Here is a 24,551-nt window from a genome sequence, read left to right as displayed (position 1 = left end):
CCTCTTTCAATCAAAAAGAAAATCATCTTTACTAGGAAAAATCACACCTGTGTGAAATGAGGGGCGCTCTTATGCTTGTGCTTCATTGTTAATGGGAATACACAAATGGGAACTTTGTGTAGGACAAAAGTAGAAATGCATTCTGTTGAGGTGCCAACTTGTGCCTTGCACAAGGCCATAGGCTACAACAAGGCCTACAAGGCACAAAACAATATTTATTTACAATATAAACAACTTAAAGCTTCATGGTCATGGTGTTAATCAATGAATGAATCAATGGCAGTTCTGTGTTAGAGGACATGCCCCGAAGAGCTGTGTCGTATATTAAAATATATACAGGAGAGAAATGTGCACGGCTAACAGACGAGATGATGTTCCAAGATGTTGTTTATTCAGAGTCCACAGCGCAGCAGCAAGACATAGCATAAGCTCACACAGGAGCCAGAGCCAGCTGGCCACAAGTCGTGACCACTGACCAGCCTCGACTGACTAACCCAGTTACACTCAGAGTACAGGTATTAAGTACAGATTCTCAAACTAAGGTGAGAATGTAGGCGTGTTCACTGTTCCTCTGAAGACCCATTGATCAACCATGTGCCCACACCAATTCTATTGTTACACAAATTGCAGCAGGAACATACAGTAAACCGTAAACAAACCATCTCGACACCCTGCTTTTGAATGACAAAGGCAGGCCTTGTATAGACAGAGTGACTGCAGACAATTAAGACAGACAGAATAGGCCCTACAACAGTACTTTTGTAAACTGTACATTTGCACAAGAACATGGGTTATTGCCTAGAATTATTGATTCCTAGATACGACAGCTGTTTTTGGTCCAGCGTTCACTCTGGTCTGGAAACAGAACTTTTGTGACCTGTAGCCACATTTGAAGGCCTGCCTATTTTACACCTCTCTGTAGGGCCACAGAGTGTGGTGTGGTAGAGGAGATATCCCGGAACGCGAGCGTATGTCACAACACTAACAGCTGCCCCGAAGAGCCGTCTTTTGTCCAGCGTCCACTCTGTTCTGGAAGCAGCGCTTTTTTGACCTCTGACCCCAGTAGAAGGCCTGCCACTTTTTATTTTACACCTCTCCCGCTTAGCGAATGAGTGTGGTGTGTGGACATGTCCCCGAACACGTGCGTATGTCACAACAGTTGCCCTGAAGAGCCATTTTGGCCATTTGAAAATAGCCAATGTATTGTATTTTGACAGCAGTAACTGCCTGTCATAATTTCACCCCCCTCCGTATCTATAAGTATTGGACAGTATTAAGATGTTGATGTTGATTTTGTATTCATCTGTAGGGCCCCTAATCACACCTTAGAAAGCATGAGTGTCTATTTCAAACACAAAGTGTTTTTTTACTTGGGGGGAGTCATATTTTGACGGCAGTAACTGCCTGTCATAACCCCCCTCCCTATCTAAGTATTAGACAGTATTAAGATGTTGATATAAATTTAGTATTGGTCTTTAGGGCCCCTAATCACACCTTAGAATGTCTTATAGCCTATTTGCTGCCTTGACCGGAGCTGGCACCTGCACCTGGATCCTCAACTTCCTGTCTCAGAAGCAGCATGTTCCAACCCCTAGTATGTCTGTCAGAAGACGTTGAGGGGTGATTTCACCCACGTGCCAACAGAGTCAGGGTCGACGGCCAAACATCTAGGTCTAGGACCATCACAGTGAGCACAGGGCTGTGTCCTGAGCCCCCTGCTGTTCAGCCTACTGGCCCATGACTGCACTGCCAAATTTGGCAGTAATCACATCCTCAAGTTTGCTCATCAGTAAAAATGATGAGTCTGCCTACAGGAAGGAGGTGGAACTATTAACATCATGGTGCAGTTCACACACAACCTCTTCCTAAATGTGGACAAAACCAAAGACATGGTGGTCGATTTCAGGAGGAGAGCGAGCAACTGCCATCACACACCACTGACCATCGGTGGCGCCCCTGTGGAAAGGGTTAGTATAACATCAAGTTCCTGGGGGTTCATGTGGCCAGCAGCTGATCAGTCTCTTCCCAAACACCCAAACAGAACAGTTGTGTTCCCTCATTTTTTTTAATTCTTTACTTTGGTTACAGATGGGCTGGTCATAACTCATAAGTATTCTTTTGGTGTTTAATTTTGTTTAGTTTAGTTTTAGTTTAGTTTGGTAGTTTATGAGGAGTCTGGGCACAGTAGCCTATACACACGTAGCTGCCCAGGCTCCCCAACTTATTAATTGTGACCAGCCCATACTTTTGTTTGTTTGTTAGTATATTTAGTTAGGTCTTTAGTTTACATTTATTATTGATTTTGGCATTAATTAATTAACTGATTTAGTAGTTCATTCATTCACTTCTTCATTAATTTGATTATTCAGTGATCCTTTTTGGTAAGTTAATTCATTCGTTCCTTAACTCATTCATTGCTCGTTTGGTGTGTAGTACATGATTTTTATGCCTGACTTCAAATTTAAATAAATCTTTTGTAAACTTTTGATCTGCCGTGTATTGAGTTATTATGGTATGGTCCTGGTGTTCGAGCCAAGTTCTTACGGACCGTAAAACAGTTCATTTGGCAGACGACCTGACCTCCACCATCAAGAAGGCTCAGCCAGAGACTATACCCCCTCCGGAGGCTCAAAAAGGCGGGCCTTCCCAGCTCCCCTCCTCACCACCTTTTACAGGGTCACCATCGAGTCCACCTCACTTACAGCTTCACCTCCTGGTTTGGCAGCCTCAAAGCACAAGAACAACATCGGGTGGTGAAGACAGCTGGGAGGATCATTGGTGCCTCTGTTCCCTCCTTGTTACTCTATAGTCTATACAGAGCGCTGTGCCAGAAGAGCCACCACCAGCATTATTAGGGACCCCCATCATGCCTCCCATGGCCTGTTTGCGCTCCTACCCTCTGGGAAGAGGTACAGGAGCATTAAGGCCAGAACATGCAGGATAAAAATCGGCACACACGTGACACACGTGACATGATATGATATTCGGCAAAGATATTTGGCGTCGGAAAAAGACGGGGCCTAGTATAGACCCTGGGGGGCCTAGAATAGACCCTGGGGGGGCCTAGTATAGACCCTGGGGGGCCTAGAATAGACCCTGGGGGGGCCTAGTATAGACCCTGGGGGGCCTAGAATAGAACCATTCCCTGTGCATGTGTTGTCGAAGTTCAAAGTTCCAAACACACACTGTCCCTCTGCTCGTGCAGCATTGTGCACCTCCGTGCAGCATATTGTGCATCTCATAGCTCATAGCCTATGACATGTTTTCAGACAAGGGAATTTGGTTTTTTATATGCCCCCCCCCCCCACACACACACACACAGGCAAACACACAATTCAATTCAAAGGGCTTTATTGGCATGAGAAAACATACGTTTACATTGCCAAAACAGAAAGAACAATACAACAATACAGCAATACAATCAAAACAAAAATGATGTACATTTGAAGCTCAGCAACTCACAAATCTTGCTGCTGTGTTTGCACATTGTTGTACTTCGCAGATATGGGAGTTTTTTGTCATCGGTCATGTTTTCAAAATCTCTGTGTGTGGTTGTAATCTGTGGGAACTATGTGTCTCTGATGTCTTGGTACAATGGATGGACAGATGGTTAGGAAGTGTAGCTTCACACACACACAGTTGGAGACATCCAGAAAGGAAGGACTGTTTTCACCCAGGATGGAATGTGAAGATAGACACAGCAGTAAGAGGAACAGGGATTGATAAGAGTGGGGGGGATGTAGACACAAGGGTTTACTATTCCTTATATAAACGCGATTATCTACCTGTATACTTACACCTCTGTTCTTATCTTGTATAGAAATAATATAAAATCTCAAATAGATTGACTGCCAAATGGAAAGAGGGCAACAAGACACTTTCATTGGCGTGGATAGTGGATATCCCGTTCATGCGATTATCATGTGGAATGTGCAGCTGGGTACCCTCCTCACTGCCCTTCTTCATCCTCGGGTCTTTGGTATCAAAGCTTATGAAATGTTTCTCGTTTATCATCCCAGGTTGAGTCCTCCCTTATGATTATGTCGTCTCCTGCAGGGGCCCCGGATAACGACTGTACATCTTTTGTTATTGCCGGACGTGTCTGTCCGTGTGTGGCCTTGAGACTCCACATTCCGCTGGGTGGGTGGGTGGGTGGCGAAGACCTGATCTCAGATCAGTGATCTGCCATAGGAAGGCTGCTCTTTGTACAGGCACAGTGGGGTGACTCCCTCCTCCCTCTCTGTTGAACTGTCGTCCTTCCTCCAGTCCTGTTTTGGGATTGGGGAGGGGGCTTGTGTCCCTGGTCAGTAGGCCTATCATAGGATGTTATCAATGTTCCAGGGCAGGGAATTCTCTCCGGGCCTGGTGGTCAACACCCCAAAACTCTCACACGCAGGAACCTTGTCGTTGTTCTTACAAGCAACCAAAATTATTTTATACAGAAACTAGAAGTGCACTATGTCGAGTGCCTACTTGCGCGTTGCACACAGTAGGCCTAGTGCGCACGCACAGTGTGCAAGTACTGTAGACCGCTCTGCTTGCTGCTACTAACTTTCCAATGTAAAACATTGGAATGAAATACTAAAGTCGGGTTATAACTGGCTGTCAATGGTGACGTAATTACGATGTTTCAATATTGGTTGGGTAACAGGTAACGTATGTATGTATACATGTATGTAAGTTAAAAGTACTATACTGTGGTCGGCTGGCTTTTATGTGCGTATGCTCAGAGGTATACTGATGTTGAGGGTGACGTAATGAAGATATATAAATAAGATATGTTTCAGATTACATACAGACATTACCTTTAATTCACCCGACACTGAAACCTATCTTTATTACTTCACCATGGAATAGTTATACCCCGGAAGGCCTCGGGGTACCGGGTGGCATAACCAGTATACTGACTTGGGCAGCGGCCCCACTATGTCCATCGCTATACGTGAAAATGGCACTTGGACAAAGCAGGACGGTGAGTTGGCATTCTGGGCAACTTCTACAAAGCTCTTCAATAGCGCGTTTTGCGTCTGGCCAGTAAAACCTCTCCATGACGCCATCATAGGTTCTCTGTAAAACACTGGAATTAAATACTAAAGGGTTATAACTGGCCGTCAATGGTGACATAATTACGATATGTTTCAATATTGGTTAGCTATAAGCTAACGTATGTATGTGTATGTAAGTTGTAAAGTACTATACTGTGGTCGGCTGGGTTTTTTATGCGTATGCTCGTGGTATATATACTGAATTTGAGTGTGACGTAATGAAGATACTGTATGTATGTGTAAGTTGTATGTATATGTAAGTTGTAAAGTAGTATATTGTGGTCACTTGGGGTTTTTTATCTGTATGCCGTGGTATATACACTAATTTTGAGTTTGACGTAATGAAGATATGTATCAATACCGGGATATATAACTGGCCTTCGATGGTGACGTAATAAAGGTAGGTTTCAGATTACATAAATGTATACTTAGACATTACCTTTAATCCACCCGACACTGAAACACATCTTTATTACGTCACCATTGAGATCCGGCACGACCACCTTGCTTGCGCAAGTAATTACAGATATAAGACCTGGCTCATGAGTTCGACTTTGTCTTCAATGTTTGTGTTTACGCAATGTTTGTGTTTGCACAATGACCCAAAACTGGCTATTCATTGTCAATGGCATTAAATTGTTGTGTTAGTACAATGTGTTTACACAAACACTCATAGAACATTCAATGTCTACGTATGTTGTTAGTATCCGATGCATTTTCTTGTTCTCATATGACATGCCCAGAATAGGGACATAGGGTTCATAGGTTTAAAAGCGAACCACCCACAAAGTTTGCACAAACTAGACACAGTGAAGCTGTAAGGTGATACAGTTGGACTTTATTCCTGTAACAGAGTCATTCATAATGACCACAAAAACATCTAATGGAGTGGGTCCCGTTTTAGCTACAATAAATAGTCCTTTCTAACAGACTGTTGGGTCAATGAGGTCAGTTGGTGACTGTATTTTTAACAGTCTTCATAAAACCAACTGAAACAGTGCAAACATTGCTAAGTACTTATTTACCGATTGATGGACTGAAATTTGTCTGACAACACAAGACAGAATGTCTGTCTTTGTCCGTTTTTCCAGGTGAAGAGGGTCCGGTACATCCCCAGCTGTAGACAGGGCACCACAGGACTGCTAGGTAATTCATTACAACATTGCAGACTGGAGATAGGGCACTGCACACCCAACTGTCCTTGCCTAGTCATGTTTCCATTCAAACACTTCCAATAGTGTGGTTGACTTGGAGGTTTGACAGTTCTGTCAAGTCTTCTGTGCGTTTATCTGTGCAACATTACACCGTCAGAAAAGCCTAAATAGATTTTTTTGCGCATGACTAATCTATGGTTTTCTGAAAGCAGGGGAACAAGAGAGAAAGTCAAAGGAGGAGACATACATTTTAACCTCTGTATGTTGTCAGGACAGGGTTTCATAGTGTGTCTGAACAGGTAGGATCGGTTTGTTAGAAAGAATGGAGACAGATGTGTGCGTTTGTGTGGGTTCAGATGTTGAGAGTCTTTTTTATAGAGAAGATGATGTCTTTAATCTGCGGTGTACTGTTGTCCTCCAGGAGCTTGGCGTAGGGCATGGGGATGTCTACCCCCGTCACCCTGTTGGCCGGAGCATCAAGGTAGTTGAAGGCAGGGCCTGAACATGGGGACACAAAATGATACTCACGTCATCCATTTTAACCATACATGGTGATTTGGCAGATTTAGCCCATAGACCTCAACAGTGCGTTTATGGAACTAAACTTCCCATTCATTCGCTCAGCAGATGGTTATTATCAGCTATAATGTCCAATATAGACATACGAGGGTCCTGGTTGTAAAATTATGCTATATGCTCCTGTAGAAGCCACACATCTTTATGCACAATGAACTTCTATGGAGAATTTAAGCTGGTGAAAAACATGCCGGCTAGCTGTTGCAGTCTGTCGACTCTTGATTTACTACGGGCCATTTTACAATACAGCGATACAGACACTTATACAGAAGACTTGGAACTTGATAAGTAATAATGAAGATTCACTTTATATAAGAGAATGTTTAGGAAGAGTCACTATATTACTAGGTTATATTATATTACCCCATTCTGAACGGGAACCCATTTTGGTGTTAGCATCATGTCATGCTTTAGCTATTGAAAAATAGCAGATCTACAAGCTCAAGCTACAAGCTTGTAGGTCTGCTATTTTTTTTAAATCGAAGAACGACTGACATTTTTTAGAATCTGATCTCAGGTCAGAATGGGTTAATCAGACCAGTGTGTGTCCAGTGGAAACCTCGTATGAATCTGATCTCAGGTCAGAATGGGTTAAGAATCTTTACGTTGAAATGTGGTTTAGGTTTCCATAAGTCTAACTATATGGAGTTCATTTACCTCTTCATAGATCTTTGTAAATTAACTTTTGACAGGAGAATGGAAAGAGGGAAATTAGGTTTTATAATTAAATATAAAAATCACACCTGTGTGAAGTGAGGGGCGCTCTTATCATCTTACAACATAGGAGGATATCATCAATAGCCTAAAAGGGAACATTATTCTTACCTAACACAACGAATCAAAGTTAATACATACAGGTATGTTTTACGTGTAACCTCTATTAATCTAACTCTAATATTAAAGTCTAACTCATGTTGCTATGATTAGGTGATGTAATGATGATGTAAAACAAACGAGCATTGAACAAAAAACAAACATTAAACCCCTGTGCATTGTCAATAGCGTTTTTAAAACAAACATTGTAATAAAAACAAACAAACAAAAATTAATTAAATCACACTTGTGTGAAGTGAGGGGCGCTCTTATCATCATACATCATCACATTTTTAAGCCCTCAGCCAATCAAATCATCGCTATGGGGTACACACAAAGCTGGGCATAGGGGGCCCCTCAAAAACAGGCTCAAACCTATTAAATCTATCCATTTTAACTTACCGTAAGACATTTTTTTTAATGTTTTTTTTGTGTGGCTTTCGCCTTTATTTTATATATTTGATGGAGGGACAGACATTAGGCTGACAGGAAATGGGGAGAGAGATGGGGGAGAGACATGCAGTAAAGGCCGTCAGGATCGGGAGTCGAACCCGCGGCACACTGCCAGACTGGATTACCAGCCACGGTGTCTGGACCACTGAGCCATGGCCCAGGCCACCGTAAGACACACTGCCAGACTGTATTACCAGCCAAGGTGTCTGGACCACTGAGCCATGGCCCAGGCCACCGTAAGACACACTGCCAGACTGTATTACCAGCCAAGGTGCCTGGACCACTGAGCCATGGCCCAGGCCACCGTAAGACACACTGCCAGACTGGATTACCAGCCAAGGTGTCTGGACCACTGAGCCATGGCCCAGGCCTGGACCGTAATTTAAAGACTGCAGTGCATATGTCTTTCTCTCTCTCTGCTCTGTGGTTGAAATGCGCCCTCTTGCGGGATCAAATTAATGATTCATACTTTATATATTGTTCTGTAGCCTCATTTTAATAAGGTTAGGAAAAGACCAGTACAATTTACAATTTACAATTTAGGCATTTAGCAGACGCTCTTAATCCAGAGCGACTTACATTTAGGCAAGAACAAAAGCATGGGAATACATCACATAAAAGCATTTATCATGAAACATGCGTAAGCTAAGAAGGTAACAGTGGAATATCTATATGATGAAACTATATATACACTATACATAATAAACTATACATATTCACTACTATGCTATACATATGTACTATGGCGTGCTATGACTATATACAATACAATTATAGTGCTGTCTACATAACATGCTATAAGTCTGTGTCAAATGCTATCTAAGCCAACAGAAATGCTATCTAAGGGGTTAGGGTAAGTGCTATGGGCCATGATGGAGTCTGAAAAGGTGGGTTTTCAGGCTACGGCGGAAGATTGGGAGTGATGCTGCAGTTCTGACTGCAATGGGAAGTGCATTCCACAGTTTTGGAGCCAGAAGGGAGAAGAGTTTGGGACGTGTGGAGCGTTGTCCCGGCGTTTTTAGTGAGGGTACTTCCAGTTTCCCTGCGTTGGCTGATCTGAGTGCGCGGGAGGGTTTGTAGGGTTCAATCATACTTGTAAGATATGGGGGAGCCATACCTTTGGTTGCTTTGAATGCCAGCATCAGAGTTTTGTATTCTGTGCGGGCAGCGACCGGGAGCCAGTGGAGGGAGCGGAGCAGGGGGGAGACATGTGAGAATTTTGGCTGGTTGAAGACCAAGCGAGCTGCTGCATTTTGGATCAGCTGGAGAGGCTTAAGTGCACATGCTGGTAGGCCAGTAAGGAGGGAGTTACAATAGTCGAGTTTTGACAAGACTGTTGTCTGGATTAGGAGCTGGGCTGATTCCTGGGTGAGGAACGGTCTAATTCGTCGTATGTTATAGAGTGTGAACCTACATGATCGAGTGACAGCTGTGATGTGAGCTTTGAACGAGAGCTGACTGTCCAGGACAACACCAAGATTCCTGGCTGTTGGGACAGACGTTACCAGGGCGTTGTCTACGGAAATAGTTAGCTCCTGCATAGGGCAGGACTTAGCTGTCTTAATTGAAGTTCTACTTAGAACGGACATGTATCACTTTTGAGTGAAATTCTGTGGTGGAAGATCTTAACCTTAACATGAAATTGGAAATTATATTCATCTATTCATGAGTTGGACTCCGTAAAACCTTACACTTTTCTAATGTTTTTGTTTAAACACAATTAACATACACAATGTGACAACAACAAAGTTGTACCCCGAGGGACAGAGTTTTGTGAACTTGTCTGCTATCATGAGCAATTATTGTTGTGTGCATTCATTCGGTGCAGCATTCATCCAAGTGAGGGTTGTCTACGGTGCGGACAGCAAAGGAGGGTCTGTAATTTCTGTAGCTTGCAGTCTGAAAACAAATAGCTCAGTGATCTTATGCTACTACAATGCTTTTGAAAACCAAACCTCCATCTCACAAATCAGGGGAAATACATTGAAAGGAGATGTTCAGGAGAAGACATTGCTCCTTTTTTTTTTTTTTTTTTATATTTTTTTGCGGCTTACGCCTTTATTGATTTTTTAAGGGATAGAAAGTAGGCTGACAGGAAACGGGAGAGAGATGGGGGGATGACATGCGGTAAAGGCCGTGTCGGGTCCGGGAGTCGAACCCACGGCACACCGCGACTGGATCACCAGTCCGGTGCCCAGACCGTTACGCTACGGCCTGGGCCAGACATTGCTCCTTTAACCTTTATTTACCCTGGGGACGTATGATGAGCACAAGTGCTCTTTTTCAGCAATGCCCTGCTTCAAATTCACACCGGTTACTAAAAAGAGACATTTAATGATAACTATCTGCTCTCCATTCTTCTCGTCTAGTGTAGTCTGGGTCTAGCCTGGTTAGTCATTCTGTTGGTACATACAGTACCCTCCATGATCTGGGTCTAGCCTGGTTAGTCATTCTGTTGGTACATACCCTCCATGATCTGGGTCTAGCCTGGTTAGTCATTCTGTTGGTTCATACCCTCCTCTATCCTGGTTAGTCATTCTGTTGGTACATACCCTCCATGATCCTGGCACAGATCTCAGCTCCAACTCCAAACTGTGGCCAACCACCCTCAACCGTCACCAGGTGGTTTGTCTTCATCACACTGGTCTCAATAGTTTCCACATCCAGAGGACGAATGGTACGCAGGTTTATTACCTACACAGAGACAGGTTGGTCACTGACTGAACACAGTAAAACAGCAGTTAATCACCTAGAGTCTAGACGTTAATGTGCATGTGCACAAAAAAGGTTAACCCATTCTCTGACCTGAGATCAGATTCATACGAGGTTTCCACTGGACACACACTGGGTCTGATTAACCGATTCTGACCTGAGATCAGATTCTAAAAATGTCAGTCGCTCTTCTATTTTTCAAAAATAGCAGACCTACAAGCTCGTAGCGCGCCACTCGGTGGCTATTTTTCAATAGCTAAAGCATAACATGATGCTAACACCAAAATGGGTTCCCGTTCAGAATGGGTTAATTACTAGGGGTGTAGTGGTATGCATCTGATCGACATCAAGTCAAAGCATCAAATGATTTATCTTTCAGCTGAGAAAGTGTGAAAAAAGATTAAGTAGATTTTTCTGAATTTTAGAAACTTATTCAAATAAGCAGTAGTTACAAAAACGGTTTGGTCAATCTAAGCATGCGATACCTCATGTCGATGAGACCTTCTTGACTAATCGCATTATGGCGCTGCCTCTTCATCAAAAAGATCATAATCATACACTACACACGGGCGACTAAACCCCGAACCGCTCCACCCTAGAGCAAGGTCTGCATTTTGTCCTCCCTTACCTCACATTCAATGCCCTCCTTGGCGAGGACAGCGGCTGCGTCCAGACAGTGAGACACCATACGCGAGTGTGAAACCAAGGTGATGTGACTTCCTGAATAGAAGACAAGGATGTATTCAAATGACGAAAAAGTGGAATGTCCGCACACGATATAATTCTGCTACCCGTCCTTTTTATTTCAACCTACAACAACAACGTTTCGCCCCTCCCGGCTTTCTCAAGTTATAATATTATGGGTAAATCCTTAAATAGGTGTCTCAACTGGGTGTCGTCACTCAATCAATTAATAAACCAATCGGCTGTATGTGAAGAACAGAACAACAATATAAATACATCAATTAAGGGGCCATACACTTAGGAACAGGTTAAAATAAAATAGATACACCAAAACATATATATATACAATCCACGTTACATACAAAATAGATACACAGAGATAACAATAGAGCACTAAGAGCAGCATGTCAGGCAGGTATATTAAAGGAATGGTCTGATATCTAGGTCCAAATTCATACCAAAATGTTTAAGGGTTCTTAATTTATAGATCCAAAATGTTTCTCTTTTCACCTTTTCTTCATAAATGTTTTGGGTCCAGCACCACATTTTAAAACTGGGATGTGCATATCGTTTTCCTCCTTTACAAAGGATGTATTCAAAGTCATAAGTAAGTACCCACCAGGATTACCCAGTGTTCATTTGGTTGACGCTGAAAAGAAATCAACAGTCCAATGGAAACGCAGTCAATACTGGTCGACGTGGTAGGTATATCTACCTAGATACTGGTCTATATGATAGTTAAATAAATAAATACCTTGTCTCTCTACTTTGGCCTTGCCGATGGGAATAGTGAAGTCCTTGGATTGAGATTCTTCTGACATCTCAAAGGGAACACCGTACATCAACTCATTCTCCAAGAATACCACTGGAAACACACAAAGGGAACACCGTACATCAACTCATTCTCCAAGAATACCACTGGAAACACACACACAAAGGGAACACCGTACATCAACTCATTCTCCAAGAATACCACTGGAAACACACAAAGGGAACACCGTACATCAACTCATTCTCCAAGAATACCACTGGAAACACACAAAGGGAACACCGTACATCAACTCATTCTCCAAGAATACCACTGGAAACACACAAAGGGAACACCGTACATCAACTCATTCTCCAAGAATACCACTGGAAACACACACACACACACACATCTCAAAGGGAACACCGTACATCAACTCATTCTCCAAGAATACCACTGGAAACACACACACACACACACACACATCTCAAAGGGAACACCGTACATCAACTCATTCTCCAAGAATACCACTGGAAACACACACACATACAAACACTGGACGCTCAACATCAACATGCCCTTGAGCAAGGTACCAAGATGCCAGCTGTTTAATTCTTCAATACATCCATCACTCATCTACCCGTTAGTCTCAAGTCTCATTTCAATAAACAAAATACACATTGTTGTGACCATTGTCAGAAAGTAGCTCATAACGTTTCTATGGTGTATTTTTATCAAACAAAAACTTGCAGATAGAAAGAGGATAATTCAAGCTTTTCGTACAGCTGCAATGTTGGTGAGTTTAATGCAATCAGACAGGACTTTTCTGTGTGGATGAATGGGCTGTCAAGGCCAGAAAGTAGTTTTTTGCCACTCAGTGGGCATTCCCGCATAACTTCCAGGTACAATGATGTCAGCCCTTTCTATCTCTGAAGGCTCCTCATACTCCCACTGCTGACCTGTCGTTTTTTCTAACCTTAACATTGAAAAGAAAATCATTTATGGTCCTTACTCACCAGGAGTGCGACAAATCAATCATCCAAAAATGCTGTAGCCAATTTTTCACATCAATTATTTGTTTGGCGATGATGTCTCATTGATGCAGGTTGTTGATTTTATTCAGCGAAAATAAAAATAAAATTGCGTCGCTTTAATCAATGCTACTGTATATAATATTCATGTTCTTTGCGGATGTACGCATAACAGAAACAACAGTTTCACATTAGTGAATCGTTTCATCAAAAGGAATGAAAACACAATGAGGTCAGATTCTCTGGCTAAGAAGCTGCAAAAGAATAATGTAAATGACTTCTGGAAGGAAATAAGAAATATAAATAATTGTAAAACGTGTCTCCCATCTAATATTGATGGGGTAAGTGGCTCTGATGCAATTTCACAGTTATGGCAGAAACAATATTCAGAACTGTTCAACTGTGTGAAAAGTAATCAGTTTGTAGTGGATAATGCGGAGTTGAATGATGTCATTGTCACTCCTGGGGAGATTTATGAAACTGTTCTGAAGCTATAGGTGACAACAAGGCCTGTGGCCCTGACAATCTAACAGCTGGACATCTTAAATGTGCCAGTGAGAAACTGTGTCCTATAATTGCAAAGCAGGCTTCTTTGTTCACGGGATTTTACCTAAATCTATGCTTTCTGTGGTGTTAGTGCCAGTCATCAAAGACAAAGTAGGCAAGCTGAGCAGCTCAGATAACTATAGGCCCATTGCCCTGGCCAGCGTCTTGTCCAAAGTTTTGGAAACAGTTATTCTTAGTAGACTTGAGAAATACATTGTGTCTACAGATAACCAATTTGGATTTAAACGTAAGCATGGCACAGACATGTGTATTTTTGCACTTAAAGAAATTTTAGATAAATATAATATTCCACTATGTTTATGTGTTTTATTGATGCATCGAGAGCTTTTGATCGCATTAATCATGAGAAACCTTTTTATAAATTATCGCAAAGAGGGGTCCCTAACTTCCTAGTCAGAATCCTAGTATTCTGGTATGCTCACCAGACGATGAGGGTTAAATGGGGGAGGTCAACCTTTGCTCCTTTTGGGGTAAACAATGGGATTTTATCTCCTTTTCTCTTCAATGTCTATATGGATGATTTATCCACGGAATTAAATGCTTGTAGGGTTGGAAACCTGCTAATTAATCACCTCATGTACGCTGATGATTTGGTCATCTTTAGTCCTTATAGTGCTGGCCTTCAACAGCTGCTGAGTGCATGCTCACAATACGGTGCTGACTTTGATATCAAATATAATGCAAAAAAGAGCAAGATTATGATTGTCCGTAGCAGGGAAGACAGACATTTAACCTTTCCTGACTTCTATCTCTCTGGCTCTATCATTAGTGTCTGCAGTGAGATTAAATAATTGGGCCACATCATCTCGGATGACCTCTCTGATGACAAGGATATATTTAGACAGCGTCGGATGTTGTATGCGCAAGGAAACATGCTGTGTAGAAAATTTAGCATGTGCTCAGTACCGGTGAAGACCTCACTTTTTAAATCCTTCTGTACACCCCTGTACACCGCCCACCTGTGGTGCCGCTACAAGCAGGCCAGTATAAGACGATTGACAGTGGCATACAATGACTGTATGAGGCTGCTTCTGAGAACTCCAAGAAGCTCCAGTGCAAGCCAAATGTTTGTTGTCAGTGTTGGGGTTCCCACCTGCTCTGCTGTGCTACGAAAACTTATGTACAAATTCATGTGTAGGGTATCTGAGTCAGTAAATGACATCATTAATGTCATGACTAACACAATACGTAGTTCTGTCAGGTTCTCCGCCAGACTATGCAACCATTGGCGAACTTGTCTGTATGTTCGAAACTGAATATGATTGAACTCTTTTTATTGTATATTTCTTTCTATTTTGTATTATTATTTTTATATATTGTGTTGTTGTACTGTACTGTGATATGGATTCCCCTGAGTCTGCAATAAAGAATCAATCATCAATCAATCCCATGAAATAATCCCAGTGTGTAAGGACATTAAATACAAGAAATACAACGACAATTATATTTGTTTTTCTCTGTCATTTAGCCACTCTGTTTTCTCACCAGGGTTGTCATCTCTGATGGATGCTTTGAGGAGACCTCTGGCATCCTCAGCGCTCCATGGACTCACCACCTTGAGACCTGGACAGTGTCCATACCTGGAGACAGACCCCATTATTTATGACCCACAATACATTCTGAATGTTTTCTGAGTAGGGCCTGCCAACTGACAGTCAGTAACTAACCTTTTTAAAACAGTAACTAATATTAGCTAACTGACATTAATCTTGTTACTTGGTGGCACAATTGTGTAGAGTATCGTCGGTGAGGACAAGTAAAACGTACAATAACAGTTTAATGTACAGTGCTTGAACAGGCTATGTGCTCATAGATAGCACCACACTCACAGGTCATAGACAGAAATGTTTGCATCCAGTCCTACTCTGAGAATAAGGCGTATCTGATGTTCTGTGAAATACTAGGCTAAATAACTAAACAAATGACTTGCCCAGTAATTGGCTAACCTACCATGCAGCAAAGCACTGGGAGTGCTGGGCAGCGACACCGGCTGAGGCTCCATTAGGTCCTCTGAAGACGATAGGCACTGATTGTCGACCAGCTGACATGTAGTAGGTTTTAGCAGCAGAGTTGATAACCTGGTCAATGGCTTGCATGGAGAAGTTAAAGGTCATGAACTCACAGATGGGACGCAGACCAGCCTGGAGGAGGAAACACAAGTATCATCTTAGTTCTAGCGTTCTTTCCTTTCTTCTTTTTCTATGGTAATAAAAAAATACTTGTGTTCATGGTGTTGACCAAAGATTTATGTTAGTGTTCTATCGAGCAGTCTTGGAAAGCCTGGTCAGGTTTGGCATCACAGTTTGGTTCGGTAATCTCTTAGTGCAACTGAGGTCCAAATTGTTCAGATTGGTGCAGACTGCAGGGAAGATCATAGGGGTAAGACAACTCCCCTCTCTGCAGTCTATTTATGAGCAGGCTACATTAAAACAGGCTCAAAAGATTGTCAGTGATGTTACCCATGTTTTAAATGGCGAGGTTGTACTTCTGCCCTCTGGGAGAAGATACAAAGAACCAAAGTGGAAATACATCAGATTTTAAAAATCGTTTGTATCAGCATCAACTAAGATGCTGAACGAGGCTCTGAAACAGCGGTAACTGCGTGAGGCTAGATTATCCACATCATGTGTGCAATTGTGTAATGTTGTGTCTTCCTCTGTAATGTATTTTTGTTGTCATTGATGTTTTATGTGTGGCTGTAGCTGGGGTGAAAGCCCAAGACAAATGTCCCTTGTGGACAATAACGTTTACCTTGACCTTGTGTGACAATAAAGCTGATTCTGATTCAGTCTATGATTCTGTTTCAGTGTGGGATGGGATAATGTACAACATTAAATTACCTTTTTATCCTTCATTTAAAGGGATATTTCACAAAAAAAACAAAAGAAATTCATTGTATTGCCTACTCAGGCTTTTGTGAACACCCCTAAACTGTTTTTTTGTTTACTTGATTCAGTATTTAGAAATTTGATATAAATTTTAGCTGCCCCACCCCCTTCCTTAACAAACCCATTGTAACTTCAAACTCCATTTTAACCATGATAGATTCATCAAAAACACTGTACTTTCTTCTGGGGACTGATATTGCATGTATACTATGCCTGCATTCTTTTAATAACGTTTTTAATTTATTTTAAATATTGTTAATTGGAAAATTAGAATAATAAGGATCCATACAAGAAATCCCCAAAAAAATATTAAACATAAATGAAAAATGTGAGGTGAGGGGCGCCTCGCGCGTGTTGCATGTACTTTGCTCAGCCAATAAAATCATTGCTATGGGGTGATCAGCCAATCACAAGCCAATGTTTGTGTTCACACAAACCTGGAAAGCTGGGAATAGGAGGCCCTCAAAAATGTGATTGAACAAACACAGGCACCTCACGTATTAGAAGGACAGCATCAGTCACCAGAAAAAAGGACGGGTGTTTGAGGAATCCATCATGGTTAAAATGGAGTTTGAAGTTACAATGGGTTTGTATAGGAAGGGGGCAGGGCAGCTAAAATGAATATCAAATATCTCAAAACTGAATGGAGCAACTTATAAACTGTCTGGGATGTTCACATAAGCCTGAGTAGACAATGCAATGAGTTTTTTTATTTTTTGTGAACTATCATGTACAATACTAGAATTGTAGCCTATGGCTAGCTCCAGTCTAGGGGAAATGCACCTGTGCATACCCCTGCTCATTACAGAAAACATAGCAATGGAAAGTGGAGGCAGTGACAACTGTTGCGTGATAACCCCACTTCCGCAACATTCCCCTTGTAAGATAATAGATAAAGAAAACATTAAAATAAGACAGCAATGCAGTAGGCAACTAAACACTAAATTGTGGCAGCAAAGTGAAAAAGAATATAGACTAAACTACTATAGGGCACCCTCATTTTGGGGAGGGGCTATAAGCACAATAGTATCTACATATTTACAACATAATGGCACTTTGTCACCTTGTGGTATTGCAAATGTATACACAGACAATTTTGTCTTTAAGAACAAACTGTACAGATTTAGCTAATTGCGTCACTCCATACTGTATGTCGACTTCCCTAATAAGAGTATATAGTTCATCAACAGATATGTATAGAATTAAACAGTCATAACACTCACCATGGCTGATCCCACAGCAATACCTGCAAAACCCATCTACACATACACACACACACACACACACACACACACACACACACACACACACACACACACACACACACACACACACACACACACACACACACACACACACACACACACACACACACACACACACACACACACACACACACACACACACACACACACACACACACACAGAGTGAGTCAATTATTACGGGTCCAAGGTTGTGTTTGAAGGTGTGTACTGTGTAATGTGTTTTAGTCTGACCTCTGTGATTGGAGTGTCAATGATCCGCTTGTCTCCATACTTCTTCCACAGTCCCCTGCTCACCTACACACACACACATTTCTTTTTTTTAATCTTGCATTCCATTGTTCAACTGTGTAGACCTGCACCCTTTCAGAACCATTTGTACACTCAAGGGTTAAACTTGTACTGACCTTGTAAGCTCCGTCATACTGAGCTACTTCCTCTCCTAACAGGAAGACTCTTTCATCTCGTTCCAGTTCCTCATCCATGGCCTGGTTCAAAGCATCACGCACCGTCACCTAGCAGCCATAACAGCACACTCAGGTTAACAGCTGTTGTCCTCCTGTCCAGTACCACTGGCACAGAGGTCCAGGTGTGTTCAATTCAATTCCATTTGATTTAAGTGCCAAATCACAAGTTGTCTCAAGACACTTTACATACTAGAGCAGAGACCTGACATTGCCCCACCCTGCTGAGCAAACAATTTTGCGACAGTGGCAATGAAAAACTCCCTTATCTGGAAGGGCAGTCAGGCTCTAGGGTGGGCAGCCTTCCTTTCAGGGTTTCATGCCAACTAAACACAGCTTTAACACAGAACTAATTTGTGAACCTCATAGTTTTACTAAATCTAAGACAAACGATACACTCCTTATAACGTGAATGACTGAAATCACTATAGCCTAGTGTGCATATATGCAGTGTTCTTCAGTACCAACTGTATACAAAAGTTCCCCTAAATTATTGTATTCTTATTCCCATTGGTTTACTTCAGTATTGACAGTGCTAATTTCCTTAACTGACTTTTAATCTATTCTGTTCCAACAACTGAATTTCATTTGGGATTAATATCCACGTATCTTGTACTCTGACCCAGAACCTCGGCGACGGTCTCGATCCACAGCTTAAGAAACTGTAAATAACAACTTAAGTGTGTGAATGTGATTGTGATGATGATGATGATGATGATGATGATGATAATGATGATAGGTCTGGTGGGAGTGGACATCAGCCAAGCAAACAAAACTGACAAACATCACTCAGCAGAACTAGAACTCTACAAGTAACCATAACAACAGCTCTTTGTCCTTTTATGACAAAAACATTTAAACCTGCCATTGACACTAGTGACACACGCTGCGTGCATCATTGGTATTACTGGTCCAGCTGTAAGGTTGGAGTTAGCCTGCTAGCCTAGCCTTTGCAGTCACATTGGGGATGCTACAGAATTGGGACAGACCTGCACGGAGACCGGCGCCGTCCGGTGGAAGTCCCGTCGCACGACCAGGGAGACAGCGGTCTGTCAGGACGAAAGAGAGACAAACACAAGTCATGTCTGAGCAGCAGCAAAAAAACTATGCTGATAAAAAACAGGTTTATTAATTTCCATTACCCTCCCAGAGCGAAGAAAACAACTTAGCGACGCCATCTTTGACCGACCTGTCCTCTGCTGGAAGTGGGCGGGAGCTTAGTTGCTAACCGAGGAAGTAAGCGACCAATCAGACTTTACGTTGGTGAGACGTCGGGCGCGCGTCGTCGCAGAACACCAATGGCGAGCATTCTGTGGTGTAGTGTGTGATGACGTAGGCGGAAGGGAACCTGACAGGGGAAAAAATAAAACAATCCGAGGCATCCAAGGGCAACTACAACAATTTACAATTTACAATTTAGGCATTTAGCAGACGCTCTTAATCCAGAGCGACTTACATTTAAGCAAGAACAAAGCATGGGAATACATCACATAAAAAGCATTTATCATGAAACATGCGTAAGCTAAGAAAGTAACAGTGGAATATTTATATAGTGAAACTATACATACACTATACATATAAACTATACATCTTTACTACTATGCTATATATGTGTACTATGGCGTGCTATGACTACATACAATACAATTACAGTGCTGTCTACATAACATGCTATAAGTCTGTATCAAATGCTATATAATCCAACAGAAATGCTATCTAAGGGTTTAGGGTAAGTGCTAAGGGCCATGATGGAGTCTGAAAAGGTGGGTTTTCAGGCTACGGCGGAAGATTGGGAGTGATGCTGCAGTTCTGACTGCAATGGGAAGTGCATTCCACAGTTTTGGAGCCAGAAGGGAGAAGAGTTTGGGACGTGTGGAGCGTTGTCCCGGCGTTTTTAGTGAGGGTACTTCCAGCTTCCCTGCGTTGGCTGATCTGAGTGCGCGGGAGGGTTTGTAGGGTTCAATCATACTTGTAAGATATGGGGGAGCCATACCTTTGGTTGCTTTGAATGCCAGCATCAGAGTTTTGTATTCTGTGCGGGCAGCGACCGGGAGCCAGTGGAGGGAGCGGAGCAGGGGGGAGACATGTGAGAATTTTGGCTGGTTGAAGACCAAGCGAGCTGCTGCATTTTGGATCAGCTGGAGAGGCTTAAGTGCACATGCTGGTAGGCCAGTAAGGAGGGAGTTACAGTAGTCGAGTTTTGATAAGACTGTTGTCTGGATTAGGAGCTGGGCTGATTCCTGGGTGAGGAACGGTCTAATTCGTCGTATGTTATAGAGTGTGAACCTACAGGATCGAGTGACAGCTGTGATGTGAGGTTTGAACGAGAGCTGACTGTCCAGGACAACACCAAGATTCCTGGCTGTTGGGACAGACGTTACCAGGGCGTTGTCTACGGAAATAGTTAGCTCCCGCATAGGGCAGGACTTAGCTGGGAAGAAGAGAAGCTCAGTCTTGTCTGGGTTCAGCTTGAGATGGTTGGAGGACATCCACTGTGAGATGTCAGCCAGGCATGCAGTGATGCGCTCTTCCACCTGAGTGGTAGAGGGGGGGAAGGATAGGAACAGTTGTGTGTCATCGGCGTAGCAGTGATAGGATATATTGTGGGCAGAGATGATAGTGCCAAGGGATTTAGTGTACAGTGAGAAAAGGAGGGGACCAAGTACAGATCCCTGTACCCAATCACTGTCACTGATGACTGATCAGATCTGATGGAAGCTACAATGTTGTTATAGCCTGCCTAATACCTCATGTTTTACGGCATAACAGTTTGTTTATATATAATTTGTTTTGTTTTGTTCCTCTGAAGAAAAGAGTGATATAGCATTTGTGAATTGTGATATAAATAGACATCTATAATAACACACAGATTCATAAAGAAATGGGGAGAGGGGGTGGGGGCGTGGTGTTGAAGAAATAGGCATAGAGAAATGGAGACCAACCCCATCAGGGGGTCTTCCACTGGATCCATATATATTTGATTTGATTCATACATGTTTAACCCTAGGACACTAAAAATGTTTTTTGTTACACCATCACTAAACACGGGTATATTTTACCCAATATAAAATATTCCATAAAATATATTTCTCATCAAAATATATTGCAGGACAGCAATACATGGCAACTTGAGGTACTCTTCTTTAATATTTCATCATGACTTTTCACAAAAAAAAAATTCATGGGGGGCCCTATCATGGGGGGGCAAAATCTGTGAAAAACGTGCATATTATATTTTTTTATATTCCTAAATGTGAGAATGGTCCAGTGAAGAATAAAATAAATAAATAAAAATGTCCATTGTGGGTGTATTGGATTTTTCTCTATCACACTATCACTAAACACTGTAGGAAAAAACAGGGATGTGGGCAGGGAAACAAACCTATGATGTCACTGAGCACCATACGGTACTGAAAGACCCACCCACCTCAGACATCATCAGCAATATTATGAAAATGTATCAAATATAATCGTCCGGGTGAAAATTACCCATGTTTAGTGTTCTAGGGTTAAACTAAACATTTATACAAACTGGCAGCAGATATATTATGATTTCCATAATATTTAAGATGTCATTCAGGATGTCATGACATGTAATAACACTCAAAATGGTTACGTATAAAACTTCCTTATAGCTTTATGTAAAATGATGTAGAACATTGTTTCCCAAACAGTGGCTCGGAACCCAATTGTGCGTCGCGGAACGACGTGTCTTGGTCGTGAGTAAATATCCCCCTTTATTTGTTTTGTTTATTTTTTAGGCCTATTTTGTATTTCAAAAGATTTTCCAAAAATAAAATGAATGTTTTCCATACATTTTCCATACAAATCTTATCCAAATATTTTTGTGGATGAAATTAAATCAAGTAAAAATAAATTACATAAATCCCCAAAAAGTAACTTACGTTTCACTCAAAAGTGAAAATAGACGATCTTCAAGTTCAAATATATTAAACTGGTTCACGCTGAAGAGCACCTCAGTGCCCACTATTCAAAAATGACTGAATGGGGGGCTATACCAACGGCCCCACCCCCCCGCTGAGAAACATTAGGACATGGACTGAAGCTGAGACACAGCTGTCCTCAATGTCCCCACAAGTGAAGACAGATGGACATTGACCTTTGTCCAGTCCTTGGTGGGTCTGACTCTCCACCCTGTGTTGATGGATATGAAGTTCTGGAGGAGGTGGTCGTCAGTGTGTGAGAGCTGTTTCAGCTCAGAGCTTCTCTTCTCTAACTGAGTGACGTCCTGTTGCAGGTCTTTAATGAAGACTTAAGACTGTTTCTCTGTTGTTTTCTGCTTCCCTTCAATTACATCAATGAGCTCAGCCTGGCTCCTCTCAATACAGCTGATCAGAGCATTGAAGACCTGCAGTGCACACTGACAGCTATGACTGTATCTGCATCTTTCCTGCTGAGCTCTACTGAGCGTTTGACCTCTCTCTCCTGGATCGTCTGCTGAACTTCATCCACAGTCTTTTCATATTCTTCTTTCAACTTGTGGTTCCTGAACTGATTGGCCATCTCAGAAATTAAAGTATTGACAGATAGTTTTGATCTGTTATTGAAGGTTTCTTGACACAGTGACAGACACTTACACACATTATTAGTGTCCCAGTGTTGTGTGATACAGGCTTTGCAGTAGTTGTGTCCACATGGAGTGCAGACTGGATCAGTGAACACATCCAGACAGATTGAACACAGGAACTGCTCTTCAGACAGGAAACTGCTGGCTGATGCCATTTTCTACACACTGAGGATAAAAGTATCAGTGGTAGTTCTTGAATGCTATACTTATCAGTTATCACAGCTTGATAGCTATTAATAGGATTGTATTGGAATAGAGCATGATAATGTTGAAAGATGTCAACATTACAACATGTTTTACCAATTGAAAGATCGGACTGAGGAAGCTCAAGGACTATAAAAACAGGGGGAAAGCATGTCTGGATACAGTTTCATATACCTCATATTATTTGTCTTTTAGTGAATAATGAATCATTATTATTGTCATTATATCTTGTACTCACATTGTCTTTTACATTGACGCCTGGTGCAACCTATACGTTGTTCTACCTTTGATGCCGGCGCGCTCTCTGTGTCTCACCACTATTGCTATACATGTAGCAACATAACTATTAAAAAAAAGAATGAATCAGAATTTGAAGGTTTTCAGAAACCTTAGGTTAGGCCCTAGAAGGCGTTCCCAGATTCGGCCTTAAGGCATCATTAAGTGGTCAGTATTTCTCTAATAGTCATGTTGGAGGTTTTGTAGACAGTGAGAGCTGTAACTGAACTTTTTGAGGTTTTGTAGAGCGCAAGAGCTGTAAATGAATTTATCCTTTTACTTTTTCTTTAGAGGTGTTGAGAATCTTCCTCCTTTTATTATGCTGTTAATCCTTCACACCCTGCACTCTTCTCAGTGGTAAATGATGTAACACTGCAACCATATTAATCACTGTTATGACCCTGGCCTAGGGGGTGCCAAACTGCTATTAAGGACCATAGCAAAAAAGAGGGGAGACGCAGTGAAAAAAAGTTAAATTGTATTTATTCAAAAATCTAAATAGAATAAACTAGTGGTAATGTGTGCGCATAATTTGACGGAAATTGCATGTTGTGTTCATGATTTGAGGCATTTGTTCAAAACGGACCAATCCTGCAAACTTTGGAAGGGAATCTTAGCCAATGGGGATGGAATATGGGGAAGCGGACAGGTCCGTGTTGATCACATGACTATAGAGAAAGTGTATACCGATTTGCGTGATGTATGGATAAAATGTGTATGAGTAATATAAAGTAATGTGTTTTGCAATAATCGGCCTCATGGTGGCGCGCTATAATAGGCCGTTGTGGAAAAATTCGGGAAGAGGTTCGTCGTTGGCATCCAGGGAGTGTGTGCCGTGTGGCATCGACTGGGCCAACGGTGCTGGAGATTAGCTGTACGCAGACGGACACACACACACACACACACACACACACACACACACACACACACACACACACACATCTGGTGGAGACAAGACCATTACTGCATCATATTACTATGAAAAAACGGTCAAACACACACACACCAGGGAGGAGAGCTTGTACAGTACAGTACAGCACAGCACCACTCACTTCAGACGGGTCTGATTTTTTATACATTTGACA

At 42.0% G+C, this 24,551-nt stretch overlaps 1 protein-coding gene across 1 annotated transcript; it reads right to left on the bottom strand.

Moving 5' to 3' along the window:
• Positions 1–5,863: 5,863 nt before the first annotated feature.
• Positions 5,864–19,612, bottom strand: pdhb (pyruvate dehydrogenase E1 subunit beta). Its single transcript, XM_083770654.1, has 11 exons — positions 19,541–19,612; positions 19,388–19,447; positions 18,342–18,449; positions 18,169–18,231; positions 17,895–17,930; positions 15,734–15,924; positions 15,269–15,363; positions 12,192–12,302; positions 11,382–11,473; positions 10,594–10,735; positions 5,864–6,697 (listed from the first exon to the last, which is right to left on the bottom strand). The coding sequence occupies exons 1-11, from the start codon at positions 19,574–19,576 to the stop codon at positions 6,552–6,554; spliced, it is 1,080 nt and encodes a 359-aa protein (XP_083626780.1). The 5' UTR covers positions 19,577–19,612; the 3' UTR covers positions 5,864–6,551.
• Positions 19,613–24,551: the final 4,939 nt, after the last annotated feature.

The sequence above is a fragment of the Protomyctophum parallelum genome (genome assembly GCF_964188405.1).
Source record: "Protomyctophum parallelum genome assembly, chromosome: 8".
NCBI classification, from domain to species: Eukaryota; Metazoa; Chordata; class Actinopteri; order Myctophiformes; family Myctophidae; genus Protomyctophum; species Protomyctophum parallelum.
This window is presented reverse-complemented; position numbering and strand designations above follow the sequence as displayed.